The sequence below is a fragment of the Bactrocera dorsalis genome, chromosome 3, assembly GCF_023373825.1.
Source record: "Bactrocera dorsalis isolate Fly_Bdor chromosome 3, ASM2337382v1, whole genome shotgun sequence".
Lineage (NCBI taxonomy): Eukaryota > Metazoa > Arthropoda > Insecta > Diptera > Tephritidae > Bactrocera > Bactrocera dorsalis.
Window position 1 is genome coordinate 76,618,769 of NC_064305.1, and position 16,671 is coordinate 76,635,439.

The window sequence follows — 16,671 nt, forward strand, 5'->3', positions numbered from 1 at the left end:
ATGCCCAAAGAGACCTATTATAGATCTATTTACGGTACTCTTTTTGAAAAAAAAAATCAGTTTTATCGGGACGAATCGGGCAAGAACTCATTTCATACCCAAAGTATCCACCAAAATCATTCGAACGGACTCGCCAGAGATATCGAGCTCTCTTGCCATCTCTCTAACACTTACCTGAACGAAAATATTAAAATATATGTTGCTTGAAATATATTTTAATATTTTCATCACAATTAAGGACAGTCCTACCAACTTCGCAATATACATTTTTTTGAAATATCATTTACCCGGGGAATTTAATTACAACTTCCCGGTGATTTTTTGTCCTAATGCACTTTAATATACGAAGGTCATACAGGTAATTTTTGTGTTTAAAAAATCTACCTATATGGGACTTTTTGTAACTGTATCTAATTCTTTTCATTTAATGACGAATTTTCAACACATTTTTTTCTTCGAATAATGTTATCAATAATATCCATTATATTTACTTTGATAAGACAAGTTAAATAATTGCAGGTGTAGGTTGCATTAGATGAGTGTACATGTTAGTCCATTAATTTGCAATTAGATTAATAAAATATTATTCTATAATTTCTTTTTCTTAATATTTATTATTTTATTAATTCATGGAAAAATTGAAAGTCATCGAGTTTGTGCCAATACATTGACTTGATACTTGTTGCAGAAGTGCACTTTATGCAATGAACTGCTCTTGTTCTAACGAAATCGTTAGTTTATACGTAGCTTTCGATGCATAGCTTTCGTATTTTGTGAATATTTCTCTTGACCAATCAGCACGTGTCGTTTTTTTTGAGCAATTACAAATTGTCTGGTATCCAACGTGGACACATTCTTTTTACAGTCAAATGCAATATAGAATGTTTGCTAGTCCCACTAACACCCATAGTTGTCTCAATCTCACGATAGGTCACATGACGATGTTGCAATATCATTTTGATCATAGCATCAATAGTTTCCCGAACAACAACTGATTACGGACGACCTTCCCGAAATTCGTCTTTTAGTGATCTACGACCTCGTTTGAATTCACCACACTACATATCAATAAACACTGGCCCTTGGTGATGGCGATGAACATAATCCACGTTGAAGTTCGTAAAACATAATCTTGTGAAAAATTTCATTTTTGGTTCTCGAAGAATATTTTAAGTTACTGTAAACACAAATAGCGGTCGTATGTCAAAACGTTCTGAGTGTGCATACCATCAAACATGTCTGACAGGTACAGATCTTTTTATACCCTTCTATGCTATAATTTGAGGATGGCGTCATGTGTAGAAGTTCTCGCGACTGCCGTTCACTTGGGAGTGGCCGGAAACGATTCTTTTACATATGGTTCAAGCAGCTCACGACTTCCGGTCCTAAACCAAGTATCCTCTGGGTAACCAAAGAACATCCGTTTGAAGGCGAAACATCACTCCTCAGTGTTGTGCGCTGGGTTTGGGATCCGCCACATAAAAAAAATTCCCAAAGAAAAGAAGAAAACAGCCTCGGATGATAGACCTCCCTTATACTCGGCTATAACCGGATAAGCGGTGTCTACGCCAGTATAGAATAAGAATGCTATAATAAATCTGTGCAGAGTATTATAGTTTCGGTTTAACCGAAGTTACCGTTTTTTCTTGTCTTACTTTTGGTTTTTGCTATTTTTCCATCGCCGATACCGAATGCTTGTGATGTGTCATCAGCAACAAAAATATACGGCAGCAGTAGAGGCAAATGTGGTTTCTTATCGCGTTGCAGACATCAGTGAAATATTTTTACACAATTAAACCAACTACGTACTACAGCGGTACGCTCCCTCACATACTGTGCGCATATTTTACAAGACGCTCACATTTTACGAGCAAGTACACTTGCCGCTAACACTTGTACTGTCGCTATATTCTCCAAACGTGTATGGCATTTTGTGTTGTAATTATACAAGTTCTTTCGTAGTCACTCCGCAATGTATTAGTACTGTTTTTATTAAAAAAAATAGTAATAATAGATAAAAACTTTTCAAAATCGCTCCTTAACGTGCAGATTAGTCATTTAAAATTTGAAGTTGTTGCTGTCAGTTGATTCTGATTAATATCGATTAATATGCTGCTAAGCTCCCATCTCATTCGTTGAGAGTAAATAACAACTTTGTAATTAATTACACACTGAAAGGAAATAATTTGCTAAATGTGTGAAAATTGCAATCGCAATTAAACTTGAAATATTTTCACGTTGCAGCATAACGCTTGCCACGCTTTAGCAATGCTGTCATCCACGTTGGCTTTTGCCATGTCTGCCGTTGTGTCCGCCTTGTTTTGGTATGCAATGGAGCGTTATTAAATGGCTATTGCGCGTGCAAATACAGAATTTATGATGCGCGTATTTTTATTTATGATTTCATAGACAAATTAAGAGCAAATTGACAATATCAACGAGTGCAGTGAATGCATAGAATGTGAACGGGCAGCGTGAAGTGCAAGAAAAATACCATTTTTTCGATTTCATTAAAAACTAGCAAGTTCCATGGTTACAATTAGTTTTTACTATTAATATTCATTACGTTATTGTGTATATACATTAGGGTGCGCGCTATTTCCTCAAGTTGATTTTGTTTGTAAACGCCCCCTGAAATTTTAGTTTTTGCCCTAAAAAATGATCCAACATACACAAGCGATTCATTTAAATATTAACCGTGTAACTTAATCATATTTCTTTTCCCATGTAACGGGATTTTCTATAAGAGTACTACAAAATTTTCATTATTCCTGTGAAAGTACATTCGATGCTATTACGTAAGGAACACGATTTCTTTTGCATGACCATCACTGGCACGCTTGTAGAACACCATTTTCGACGGTTTTCAAGCGTAAATCGGCCGAAACTGCTGCAATTTCAATCTCGATATTTGTACGAAGTTAATTAATCATCGTTCGCTTGTTGGTACAAACCATAGACTTGACGTAGCCCCACAGGAAATAGTCTAGCGGTGTCAAATCGCATGACTGTGGCCAATTGACTGGGTCATTTCGTGAGACAACACGTTCACCAAACTTGCTTTTCAATAAATCGATTGTGACATTCACTGTGTGGCTTGTGGCGTTGTCCTGTTGGAACCACATATGTACCTTCCAAGTTCATATCATCTAATTCGGGCCAAAAATATTCTGCGATCATTGAGCGGCAACGATTCCCATTCACAGTAACGTGCTTCTTGATAATGAGCCACATATGTAGCTGAAGATGATTTTTCGTTGAAAATCTGGATCGTTTTCCAGTTGTTGCTCAGCCCAATTCATGAACATACGATAATTTTGGTGGTCAAGCGGCTTCAGTTCTCGCGTAAATTTGATCTTGAAAGGATGTAGGCCAAGATTTTTTTGAAAAATTCGCCACAACGTCGCTCACATATGCCCAATGCTTGAGGACGTCCTGTGAGAGACTGATTTGGGTCTTCCTCAATTGATGCGCTAGCGGCAGCAATATTCTCGACACTACGGGCACTTTTTTGTCTCACTAGCACGGGAATATTTTGTACTGTGCCTGTGGATTCAAATTTTTCCATTAGACACTCAATTGTTGATCTGACAGGACGATTATGATGACCATAAATTGGATGTAGCGCTCTTAAAGTTGAAGCCACTGTCTCCGAATTTCGGTAGTAAATTTTAAAAATTTCGACTGATTGATAGATCGCACTTCTTTCTATGACGAAATGGCAAACCTTACTGAAGAGAAATGTCAAGAGAGCGGCAAAAATATTCCGTAGTTTGCTGTCCCTATCAGTCTGCTTATGTAGTATTCCAATTGAAAAACTTTAGCTTTAAAGTTTTAATATCCTTTAGAGCTGCATTTCTTTTAGCATAAAAGGTGTTCTATCTTGATTTTGATCGGTCAGTTTTTATATCAGCAACTATGCTATAGTAGTTCATTCTGAAGAATGTCTACGGAGATTATACTGTTGCTAAATTTCGTGTATTTTTCTTGTCAAATACAAAGTTTTCCAAATAAGGATTGGGTTTTGATCGAACGATTTGTTTGGTAGCTATATACCATAGTAATCCGATATCGGCGATTAATCCAAACGAGCAACTTCTTGAGGAGAAAAGAACGTGTGCAAAATTTCAGATCGATTTTTCGAAAACTGAGGGACTGGTACGCGTATATACAGACAGACGGTCATGGCTAAATCGACTCTCAGTCACGCTGATCATGTATACATACGTTTTCTTCTTCTTCTTTATTGGCGGAGACAGTTTATATATAAGTCACCGAGGTTTCCCCCGTTCAGGGTATAATAAAGCTCTTGAAACATCTGGGGTTGGCAGAAAAATAATCATTTTATAAATTAACGGATACCCTAATATATACATATGTACATATACATTTATGCGTAACGCTAATCTGTTGCTTGCAAGTGCATTTTGGTTTTACTGTCTGCTGCTACCTTCTCGTGCTAAATGTCAGAATTTTATATCAGTAGCTATGCATACATATGTACATACATATATAATAAAGTCGTGCTGCACACAGTTATGTGTAAATGTCAGACTTGTTGCATATGTATGAAGTGGAAAAGTGTGCTTTATCTCAGAACAAGAACAGTATGTGGTCGTTAAATGCCAATGCTGACTTTTATCGACTTCCGTATAAGAGTCGACTAATGTTGTTATTTGTATTGTACTTATCATGGTTATGTATTATTTCTTGAATGCTTAACGCACATAGAGTTATGATTTGTAAAGCGTGGATTGCGATTGACTTATCTCATTATAAAAACAGACGGCAGAAAGTGAATGCAGATTTACTAGTCTGCTGGTGTTTAACCATATCCACATACATATGTACATATGTATGTATGGACACGCTAACATTTTGATGTTATCCAACCAAGGCATAAAGCATAAGATTTGAACCCACGACTTATCGGTGGCAGTCAAGCACTGTGTTTGCCGTTATCTGTGTGGAAAAATATCAGCAACTCCCTATGCACACACAATTTAAACTATCGAACTGTGTCAACCAAATTTATTGAATAACCAAAATTTTATGGTTTTTACCTTATATACCATGCATATGTACATATATGTATGTATGTATATACACAAGCCCATTGACTAAACATCTTTGAATGCCTTGTTTGCGCAACAAAAATTATGGAAACACGCAAGACCGTCCATGTTGAGAGTTAAAAAAGTGGGTTAACGCTTAACAAACAACATAAATACATAAGTATATTGGTAAAAAAGAATAAGTAATATTAAAAAAAAACTTATTGTTTAAATATTCGTATTGTTTATCGATTCAAAAGTTATGCTAAATAAGTAAGATTGCTTTTGAATTTTTTTTCTTCGCCTTTTTGCTATTTTCTTTAATATTTTTTTAGCTTTATCGAAGGTCAAAAAATGTACGAGGTGTTGAAAAAGAAATTATGACAAAATTTTCTTTAAATACATATTGACTCATCAAATTGTTCGTCAGAAATTATAGTGGTGTTATCGCGCCATTTCCGTTTTAGTGGCAACTGAAATATATGCACAAGGAAATAGAAACAGAATGTATAACTGGCGCGTGTTGAAAGCTTTATTTCCGAAAACTTGCAAATTTAAATCTGAAGACTTTATTTTCGATATTTTATTTTTCGATATAGAAACTATTTAGTATTTCTGCCAGATCAGGAAATTTAAAGAGCGTTTAAGATTTCACTGACCTTGAAAAATTTACGAAGAAATTAATTGGTTTGGTTAAAAACTAAAATCATATTATTTTTATTATGTTTTTGAGAAAATTAATCTAAATGGCTAAATGTGGGATTGCAAATAACATGCGATCAAATTTGACCCGGACTGGCCCATTTAAATTGATTGAAATTTGCATCTACAGAATCTTCAAAAATGTTGCAGAAGTATTTTTGGAAGTCTACTATATCAATAACAAAAGTATTTGACGAAATTTAAAGAGCGATTATTATTTCATTGATCTTAAAAAATTGATGACAAAATTAATTAGTTTTTTTTTAATAAAAACATTTTATTTTTATTATATTTTAAGGAAATTATTCTAAATTACGAAATTTGGGATTGCAAGTACCATATGATCAAATTTGACCCGGACTGGCCCATTTAAATTTATTAAAATGTTATGTGTGAGATATCACGGCGACGGAATCTTCGAAAATGTTGTAGAAATGTTTTTGAGAGTTTACTATATTACAAACTCGAGTATTTGAGTGTCCGAAACCATTCAGTGAAGGTCGTGAAGTCATCAAAAACTTGCTTCAAGCGAGTCGTCCAAGGTTATGATGATCATTTTGATTACATTTTTGTGAATAAAGCATGTAATATTCCTGAATCTATTGCAAATACGGCCTGGAGTAGAGGTCGAAAAAGAGTTGCTTGACAACGTAACTGAGACAAAGATTGCATGATGCAAGACTCTCTCTTTTTTCCTTATTTGTCGCTCAAAAGCGTTCCCTGATTACGTTAGAACCGATGGAGTTCAGGAAGTTTTGAAAATTAATTTTTCAACTGATTTTTTTTTATTAGAGCCATCATTGTTCTAAAAAATGTGAATTTTGCAAGCTCTATCAAAAATCTAAGAGTTTCATGTCATTCTTGGCTGGGAACACCAGATTCATCAAAAGCATCCCTACTGGCGAAGAGAGGTTATAAATATGACTTCGAAACTATACAAAAATATAGCGAATGGCGCTTTTAAACTGAAAAAACCTAAATTTGCTGAAGGAGAGAATAAAGGTTTGTCACAGTTCGGTTGAAATTTGAACAAATGGAAATGCAAATATAATATGCATTTACTATATAAGTAATGTTTAAAATGCTTATAACAAGATTTTATGCCTTCAAGTTTGTTTGTCTATGAATTGTTTGTGTTTTACACTTGAAAATTAAGTGTATCATCTTTCAAGCTGGCATAAAAATAATAAAGATTTAATTAGCAAGCTGTGATGCACAATCAACTGTATTGCGTGTATGTGTACATTGTGCTGTTAAAATTGTTACGGGAAAATTGTCGTAGGTTAGGGTCTTTCGTATGATATAAGTACATATCGATTACGATATATAAATTACAATTTTGCGGTCGCTAACTATATTTTGACACTGAATTTTGCAAATGAACTTGCAAAAGGCAGTTTTCATAACTGGAAAAGCATAGAAATGCTGTCAAATATAACAAATATATAACCATTTTATAACAAATATATAACCATTTTATAACCAAAACTCAAATCTTGTTTTAGTATCAGCGGTTTCTATTATATCGTTTTTCCCTCACCTGTAAACGTATGAAAAGTGATTTAAGTTATTTTTTATTTTAGTTGATAATATATAATATGTATATGTAATTTTTTTTATTAAAAAAAGTATCAATTAAAAAAAATAATAAATTGTAAAAAATGTCATAAAAAGACACACTTACATACATATGTTTACATAGACCCGATAACAGCACAAATCAACGAGAAAAATGTAGCAAATGTATATTTAAACATTAAAAAAATATATATAATCATAAATATCAAAGTTGTTAAGCGCAACTATTAAATAAACACAAGCTATAAAGTGCATTTTTTTCTTTAAATTGTTTACAGTAAACACACTAACGAAGTTTTATCTGTAAACAAATATATTTATTTAAACTAACAGCAGTTACCTTATAGTTTTTCATTCTAATTGGCAGATTCGACACGTCAAAAAGTGTGTTGTGCACGAATGAAGAAATCGCGTTGACAAGCAGTAGCAAAGCCTTGTAACAACAGTAAACCAAACAAAGTCAACTTCAGATCAAATAGCATAAATACACAATACATAACTGCAAATATATACAATAGCAACAATAAAGGCACGAAACTAACAAATCGAGCAACATCAATCGTCAAGCGTCAAGAATCGAGAATTCACAAATAAATAAACCAAGTTAACAACCACGACGACGACTAACACCGATTCGAAATCCAAACATTTCCGTTAGAACTGAAACAAAAAAAAAAAACAACAAAGTTGCCAACTACTAACTCAGCAAAACGCGAATGCAAAGCAAAATAAAAACAAAATAGGCGAATTAAAAAAATATTAAGTTTTTGTTACAAAAAAAATAAATAAAAAAATTAGTAATCCTAAGTAAAAGCGGTAAAATACCACTAAAACAGCAACAACAACTACTACAGTAAGCATACATAGTAGTAGTACACATAGTAGCAGTAGCAACTGTAGAGGAGCAGTAAACTAAGAGCAACCAAAAACAAAAATGTCATTTCGCGTTGTACGAAGTTCGAAATTTCGTCACGTCTACGGTCAGGCACTGAAACGTGAGCAATGCTACGACAATATACGCGTCTCAAAAAGCAGTTGGGACTCCACATTCTGTGCGGTGAATCCGAAATTCTTGGCGATCATTGTGGAGTCCGCTGGCGGCGGAGCATTCATTGTACTGCCACACAATAAGGTAAGCACACATACTTACATACAATATTTACTTACATGTACACAGTATAAGAAATTATTTGAGGTTTTGTTTTGTCTTTAAAAAGCGTTAACGCACGTTTAAGGAATTTAGAATAGACTTACTGGCGATTTCTATAAAATAATTAAAATGGTGTAGAAAATAGTGAAAATAAACGTTCGGAAATTGTGTGGGTGAAATGACGTTTGGGTTGGACTACGTGCGTCATGTAGAAAAGAAAACTATTTTTTTTATCAGAAATACGTTCATTACACTACACTGTTTGACGGTCGTCTTGTAAGGTGGCAGCATTATCTGTTTCGGTTTCATTTAAATTTATTAATTCTGTTGCTACTATTTTCAATATCTTGAGTGATTTATTAGTTTTTAACAAAAAGTGAAGTTTCAAATTAAATGAAAAAAACTATTTTTGAAAACAAAACCAATCCAATATGGGGGCTATATACTATTCTCAACAAATTTTTCTTTTTTATCATTTCGAATATGTTTAAATTATTGTATCACCTTAAATTTTGTTTTTCCCTTTATGTTTACTTTTATTTAAGGTCATGAAAAAATTTATTTTTTTTACTTACTGGGTTCTTAGTATTTTGTATTAGGTTCGTGATAAAGCTGGGCATTCACAGAGAAAGTCGAAAATCGTTTTATTATTCCCTTTTAGCATCCAACTGTAGCAAATATTGTTATATGGCTGGTCCATTTTTAGCGCATGCTCTCCAAAGAGCCAGCGTCCCGTTATGGGAGCTGTAAGTCAGTATATGCGATTTCTGGACCTATTTAATAGATTCTTGGTTCTTTTTTTGTCATACTTGGGCCATATCTGTTTTAATATCTAGCATGATGTTATTGATTTCCATCTGCTCGGAGCTATTTGTACAAAATATATAAGTATAAAGCTCTCTGTTGATCGTTCCCAGCAGGCGTGATATTAATCTCCGCTTCTGGTTTGTCTAAAAAGGCTTCTAGCTTTGCCAATTTGTCTGCCTTTTCGTTGCCGAAAATGTTCCTATGACCGGGAATCCAGTGGACGTCAGTGGAGTTAACTTGCCAACGAGCTTCAAGCTTATCTGCAATTGTTTACTATTCTAGAATTAATCCTTGGTATCGGCAAGGTTACTTTCCGTGTACTCCCGTGGTTTTGAAATATAATTCTACAGGCCTTCTTTATACTTAGTACTTCCCCTGGGAAGTTGCTGGCTGACTTTTTTAGACAGATAGAAGCAGAGATGTATGGATCATTGGTGTATACTCCTGCCTCTATTCCGCAGTCCATTTTGAACCCTTCTGTATATATAGAGGTAGTATCTTTTTTCCCTACTAACCCTCTTCTCCATTTACGAAAGTGAGCATTGACATTAAACCTTGGAAGGATATAGTCTGATTTATCTAGGTTAAGCTGGTTCAGAAAGGCGCTGTGTCATATTCTTTCCTGTTCCAACATTCCAATTTCTTTATCATGAAGACCGGACTTGCTGCTCCGTTCCGATTGAACTCATCTATGGGCAGTTGATGCAGGAGTGTATTAAGCGCCTCGGTCGGACATGATTTAATAGCCCCGGTAACCCCTTCACATGCTGCACTTTGTATTCGAATCAGTCTTCTGATATTATAATATATTAATTTGTCAAATATCTCCCTTCCGCGTTTTGCTTTTTAAAAAGTGTTACAATCATCGGATCTAGTTCAAATATGTGCCGTTTCGTTCGATAATAAGTTTCCATCTAGACGGCAACTTCATAATACCCCCCTCGTAGAAGCCCTCCTCCTTATTTGCGAAGAACTCGGACAGCCACTTTTCACAAGCCTCTTTTGAGTTCAACTTTACACCATCAAGGGCGTTCGCCATGGAGAGGAACAGGTGGTAATCACTTGTCGCTATGTCCGGGCTATATGGTGGATGCGATAAAACCTCCCATCCGAGCTCCCGAAGCTTCTGACGAGTCATCAACGAAGTGTGTGGTCTGGCGTAGTCCTGGTAGAACACTACACTCTTCCTGTTGGCCAATTCTGGACGCTTCTGGCCGATCGCCTGCTTCAAGCGGTTCAGTTGTTTGCAGTAGATTGTAGAATTAAGCGTCTGGCCATATGGGAGCAGCTCATAGTGGATGATTCCCTTCCAATCCCACGAAACTCACAGCAAGACCTTCCTGGCCGTCAATCTCGGCTTGGCCACTGTTTGGGACGCTTTACCGACCTTCGACTACGACCGTTTTCGCTTGATATTGTCGTATGTGATCCATTTTTCGTCCCCAGTCACCATCCGCTTCAAAAATGGGTCGAGTTCGTTCCGTTTCAGCAGCATATCGCAGGCGTTGATTCGGTCCAGAAGGTTTTTTTGCGTCAAATCATGCGGCACCCAAGCATCACGCTTTTTTGTGTATCCAGCCTTCTGCAGATGGTTTAAAATGCTTTGGTGACTAACTCTCATCTTCTGGGCGATGTCACGACAAGCCACATGCCGGTCTAACTCAATGTTTTCCATGATTTGATCGGGATTCGTCGTCACAGGTCTTCCGCCAGCTGGCTTATCCATGGTGTCGTTTTCCATTCCTTCGCAGTTCGAAATGATAGAGTACCATCCCCCAAAACACCATTAATCTCACGGAATGTGTCTCTAGCGGATTTGCCTTTAACGAAGGAATTTTGGATGTTTACACGTCTATAATTGTTGAGCGCCATATCCAAACTAATCATGCATAGCGTCGTTTTGTAGGTTATGTCAAGACCCTTCAAAGTTGTACATATAGTATTGCCAGATAGGAGCCCTGTAGCCGCTCATAGCCGCGAAATTCTAAAGACAAAAAGACGGAAGAAAGATATTTGACAACCTAATACAGTGGCGGACAAAAGTCTACATACACCCCCTGTTTTCTTCGATGTGAGAGTACAAAAAGTTTTTAGAAAAATGTATTTATACAGTTTTATTCTAATATTTATTATAATAGCAATTAACTAAAAAAATCCATTATTTAACATAAAACAACAAATTTATGGAAGAAAAACTCAAAAATTGCTTTGACAAAAGTCTACATACAGTTCAAATCTCATACTTTGTACATTGTTATAAAGGGTGATTTTTTAAGAGCTTGATAACTTTTTTTAAAAAAAAAACGCATAAAATTTGCAAAATCTCATCGGTTCTTTATTTGAAACGTTAGATTGGTTCATGACATTTACTTTTTGAAGATAATTTCATTTAAATGTTGACCGCGGCTGCGTCTTAGGTGGTCCATTCGGAAAGTCCAATTTTGGGCAACTTTTTTGAGCATTTCGGCCGGAATAGCCCGAATTTCTTCGGAAATGTTGTCTTCCAAAGCTGGAATAGTTGCTGGCTTATTTCTGTAGACTTTAGACTTGACGTAGCCCCACAAAAAATAGTCTAAAGGCGTTAAATCGCATGATCTTGGTGGCCAACTTACGGGTCCATTTCTTGAGATGAATTGTTGTCCGAAGTTTTCCCTCAAAATGGCCATAGAATCGCGAGCTGTGTGGCATGTAGCGCCATCTTGTTGAAACCACATGTCAACCAAGTTCAGTTCTTCCATTTTTGGCAACAAAAAGTTTGTTAGCATCGAACGATAGCGATCGCCATTCACCGTAACGTTGCGTCCAACAGCATCTTTGAAAAAATACGGTCCAATGATTCCACCAGCGTACAAACCACACCAAACAGTGCATTTTTCGGGATGCATGGGCAGTTCTTGAACGGCTTCTGGTTGCTCTTCACCCCAAATGCGGCAATTTTGCTTATTTACGTAGCCATTCAACCAGAAATGAGCCTCATCGCTGAACAAAATTTGTCGATAAAAACACATTTCGAACCGAACACTGATTTTGGTAATAAAATTCAATGATTTGCAAGCGTTGCTCGTTAGTAAGTCTATTCATGATGAAATGTCAAAGCATACTGAGCATCTTTCTCTTTGACACCATGTCTGAAATCCCACGTGATCTGTCAAATACTAATGCATGAAAATCCTAACCTCAAAAAAATCACCCGTTATTAACAGTAAGGTAACGTTAGCCTTTTTCTTTTATTTCAATATGTTTATTGTTTGATATTTATTGAATTTAGTTGTGGTTTAAACACTTCAATAGCTATAATGGCTCCGTAAAATGAAATATCAATTGATGTAAGAAATTTGGTGATAAAAGAAAGAAAAGAAAAAAAATCATATGGTGAAATTTCTAAAATTGTAAACTTGAGTCGAGCAGCAGTACAGACAATTCTAAAAAACTTTAAAAATAATGGTTCCAACGAAAATAAACCGCGCAGAGTGGACCCCCAAAAAAACAATCTCGTAGATACGTCAGCCTGATTCTCAACGAAGTAGATCAAAATCCAAAAGTAAATGCTCCAAATATAGCCGAACCCATAGCGAGTACGTCACAAATGAGTATCCAACCAAGAACAATAAAAAAAAACTCTAAACGATAACGGATTCCACAGTAGAACACCACGGAAGAAACCTTTTATTTCTGAAAAAATCGGAAAATTCGTTCAAAGTTCGCCAAAAAACACAAAGAAAAGGAAATGGATTTTTGGAAAAAAGTTTCATTTACAGATGATTCTAAATTCACTCTTTTTGGTAGTGATGAAAGTGCTAAAATTTGATGGAAAACTAACGCCACGCTTGAACCGAAGAACGTAGTATCAATTGTGAAGCTCGGTGGCGGCAGCGTAATGGTTTGGGGAGCTGTTGCGGCCTCTGGAGTTAGAAATTCGGACTTTATTGAAGGTGAAATGGACGGTTATAAGTATAAGTCTCTGTTGGAACATAATTTGAAGCCTTTGGTGGATAATTTAGGGCTCGGTTCCGGTTGGATATTTCAACAAGATAACGATCCGATGCATGCGGCGCAAATTGTCAAGGATTGGTTGCTTTATTATACTCCAAGTCAATTAAATACACCACCTCAAAGTCCAAATATGGATATAATTGAACATGTCTGGAAGGATTTTGGAGCGTAGAATTAGAAAGAACCAAATTTCTAGCTCTGCTCTACTCTAAGAGCGCATATTGGGACCTTGGAACAGTATTACATCTGCAGCGTTGACAAATTTTGCAGAATCAATGCCACGGCGTCTTCAAGCAGTTACAGATGCCAATGGGGACCCAACTAAATACTAAAACGCCTTAATAAATAGCATTTTGTAAAGTTTTTCGCACTGAACTAAGATATTTTTGTACTGTATGTAGACTTTTGTCAACACAATATTTGAGTTTTTATTCCATAAATTTGTAGTTTTATATTAATTAACGGATTTTTTAAGTTTGTTGTTATTAGAAAGAAGATTAGAATAAAACTGTATCAACACATTTTTCTAAAAAGTTTTTGTACTCTCACATCGAAGAAAACAGGGGGTGTATGTAGACTTTTGTCCGCCACTGTATTTCTTTATTGCTGGCACGATTTGCTATCTCAATAATAAATTAACCTAACCTAACTTCTTTATGTTGTATTGCCCCCCCCTTCAATTTATAGTCTATTGGGATTACATCCAATGTATAGAACTGTTATAATAATATCAAATCAGTTAGAAACCATGGGTCCGAAACATGTCAAAGAGGCCGCGTTAAAAACTAATTTCCTTATATATGCATATGTATGCAAATATATTTATATTTATATTTGCTTCCGTTGATAATTTCTTCGCGCAGTTTTAAATACATAGTTTCTTCTACTAATTGCTGATCATGATAAATAGACCGCGAGCCTTCCAACGCCAACATATTTTCAGCATTTTACAAAATTGTGTAAACAACAAACACACACAAACTTAAAGAAAACTTCGTCCTTCAACTCGTACAATAAATAAATGTGTGAGATCAAAAACAAAATTCAAATGATCTTCAATGTCTTTATTATATAAATAAATCTATTTTTAAATATTTCCAATGCAAACCATTTTATACATGCACACACAATATTTTCATACATACACACTTGCACACATGCACACTTTAAATAAATGTATTTTCTCTCTAATTGGACTGCTGAAGCCGTTTCCAAATAAGGTTAAGGTTAAAATAAAAATTTCGCTCTTTGTGTGCTTAACGGTAGGTGAAGTCTTAAGAAGGTGCATGCATGCACAAACATGCGCACACACCGATGTACATGTGAGAATGTATGCATGAGAGCGCGTGTAGGGAAAAGGAACTAAATTTAGCCCAGTTTGTATTTATAATAAATTTATGATTTGCATAAGCAAATAAAAATATCGTGGCATGAATTAGAATTGCGGAGGCATAGGGTTATTGTAGTAAAATGAAAAAAAAAAAATTAAATTAATTTTACTTTTAAATCATGTGAAAGTAATGCGAAACACAACTGCGAACTAATGTGAACGCGAATCGAGTGCAAAATGAATGCGAAATTACACGAAAATCTACAAATGGCTCGTGTTGGTTATTTGAATGCGAGCAACACAGCGCAGACCACCGCCACAGCCAACGCCAAACAGCAGTGGCACCGAAACAACAAAAGACCAGCAGCCAACTGACCACTGGTCGTTAGTTGCTCGCACCGTTGCGTTGCGTTGCTGGTGAAGCGTTGGGTGTGGGCGTGTATACCCCTACTGCTGTGCGCAACGTAAGGCCAAACGTAGGCCAAAAACAAAAATCTTCCAAAAAATTTTACTTTCTAAATCTGTTCAAAAACAAAAAAAAACCATTATCTTCTATATCTGTTTCTGCGTGTGCTGCCTGTATGTAGAAGGGAAAGTGCGGTGAACGAGGAAATGGCACGAATACAATAAATACATATGTATGTATGTAAATGCGTGTGTGTGTGTTTGTAGCAGAATTTCGTAAACGTATTCGAAAGTGATTTTTCATTTAGAATGAATATATCGCTTAAAAATAGCATACGACTACGATAGATTTTGGCAATTGACCAATAATTGAGGTAACGCGCGCAAAAATTCTAATTTAAATTAGCGACGTTTGCGCTGGTGCACACACAGCATGCGGCGGCGTGGGGGGTGTTGCGTGGCTGCTGGTGTACGTTTGGCATGCTGCAGCCACTTCTTTCAAGCGCTAATAAATTCAATTTTGGGAAAGTTTTTTTTAGCTATAAATTTCATAATTAAAATGTGTCAGCATTTGTTTGCAGTATTGCTAAATTGCAGTACTATATATTATATATGCAAAAATTGAAAATAAAAAGGCCGTTTCACTTCCCAAATTTTTCTGTTGTGTAATATTCCTTAAATAAATAGGAAGAAAACGAAGTTGCACCATAATACCCTTCACAAATTCAAAAGTTTTCATTCAGTTTTTATGACAGCTTTATGCTATAGTAGTCCGATCCAAACAATTTCTTCGGAGATTTCATTTTTGCTTTAGCCAATAACTTGTGCCAAATTCTGTAAAGAATTCTGTAAAGATAGTCAACGAAAAGGATTTTTATTGGCCAGTTCTCACATATGAATAATATGCTATATGGATTCGATATTAGCAGTTCCGACAAATGTTCCTTGGGGAGAACAGTATCAATATCTCAAAAATTGAGAAACTAGTTTGTGTACATACAGATAGTCATGGCTAAATTGGCCTAATTCGTCATACTGATTATATACAGGGTGATCCATTTCGATGTTCTCTTTTTTTTTTCGAGAAAAAGCACAGAAACTTTAAATTTAATGGCGAATGTTTTTTATTATTCGAAAGAACATTCTTTGGCATTTAGTTTTTGAAGATTATCTCTTTTAAATGTTGGTCGCCGGTACGTCTCAGATGGTTCATCCGTTGATTTTCGATGACTCATGCGAGTATTTCGACTGGTAACTGGCGAATGACACGCGTGATGTTTCGCTCCAAGGCCTGAATCGAAGCGGGATTGTCCGTATAGACTTTCGACTTTACATATCCTCACAGGAAAAAGTCTAATGATGCGATATTACATCATCTTGGTGGCCAATCAACATAAAGTTATCTGCTCATTGATCAATAAATCCATTGATTGTGTGGGAAGTGCCACCGTCTTGTTGAAACCAAATGTCGCCGAGGTCTCGAGCTTCAATTTCAGCCCTTAAATCGTCGTTATCATGGCGCGATAGCGATGAAATAACAGCTCTTGAATCTCTTCAGGCTTCTCTCCGTCAAACGCGGTAATTTTGCTTGTTTACATACCCATTGAGCCGAAAATGGGTCGCACCGCTGAACAAAATTTGGCTCGAAAACG

General features: G+C 35.8%; 1 protein-coding gene across 5 annotated transcripts in view; it reads left to right on the forward strand.

Annotated features, from left to right (window-relative positions):
* The window catches only part of LOC105229181 (coronin-1C-A), a 32,932-nt gene that overhangs the window by 5,797 nt on the left and 10,464 nt on the right, over positions 1-16,671 (forward strand). For 4 of the 5 annotated variants that reach the window (XM_049453464.1, XM_049453465.1, XM_049453463.1 and 1 more), the window contains exon 2: positions 7,702-8,466. In XM_049453464.1, the coding sequence (XP_049309421.1) occupies positions 8,269-8,466 (198 nt within the window). In that variant the 5' untranslated portion in view covers positions 7,702-8,268. Of the gene's footprint in view, positions 1-7,681; positions 8,467-16,671 lie in introns of all 5 variants that reach the window. The other variant, XM_049453462.1, reaches the window with a different exon arrangement.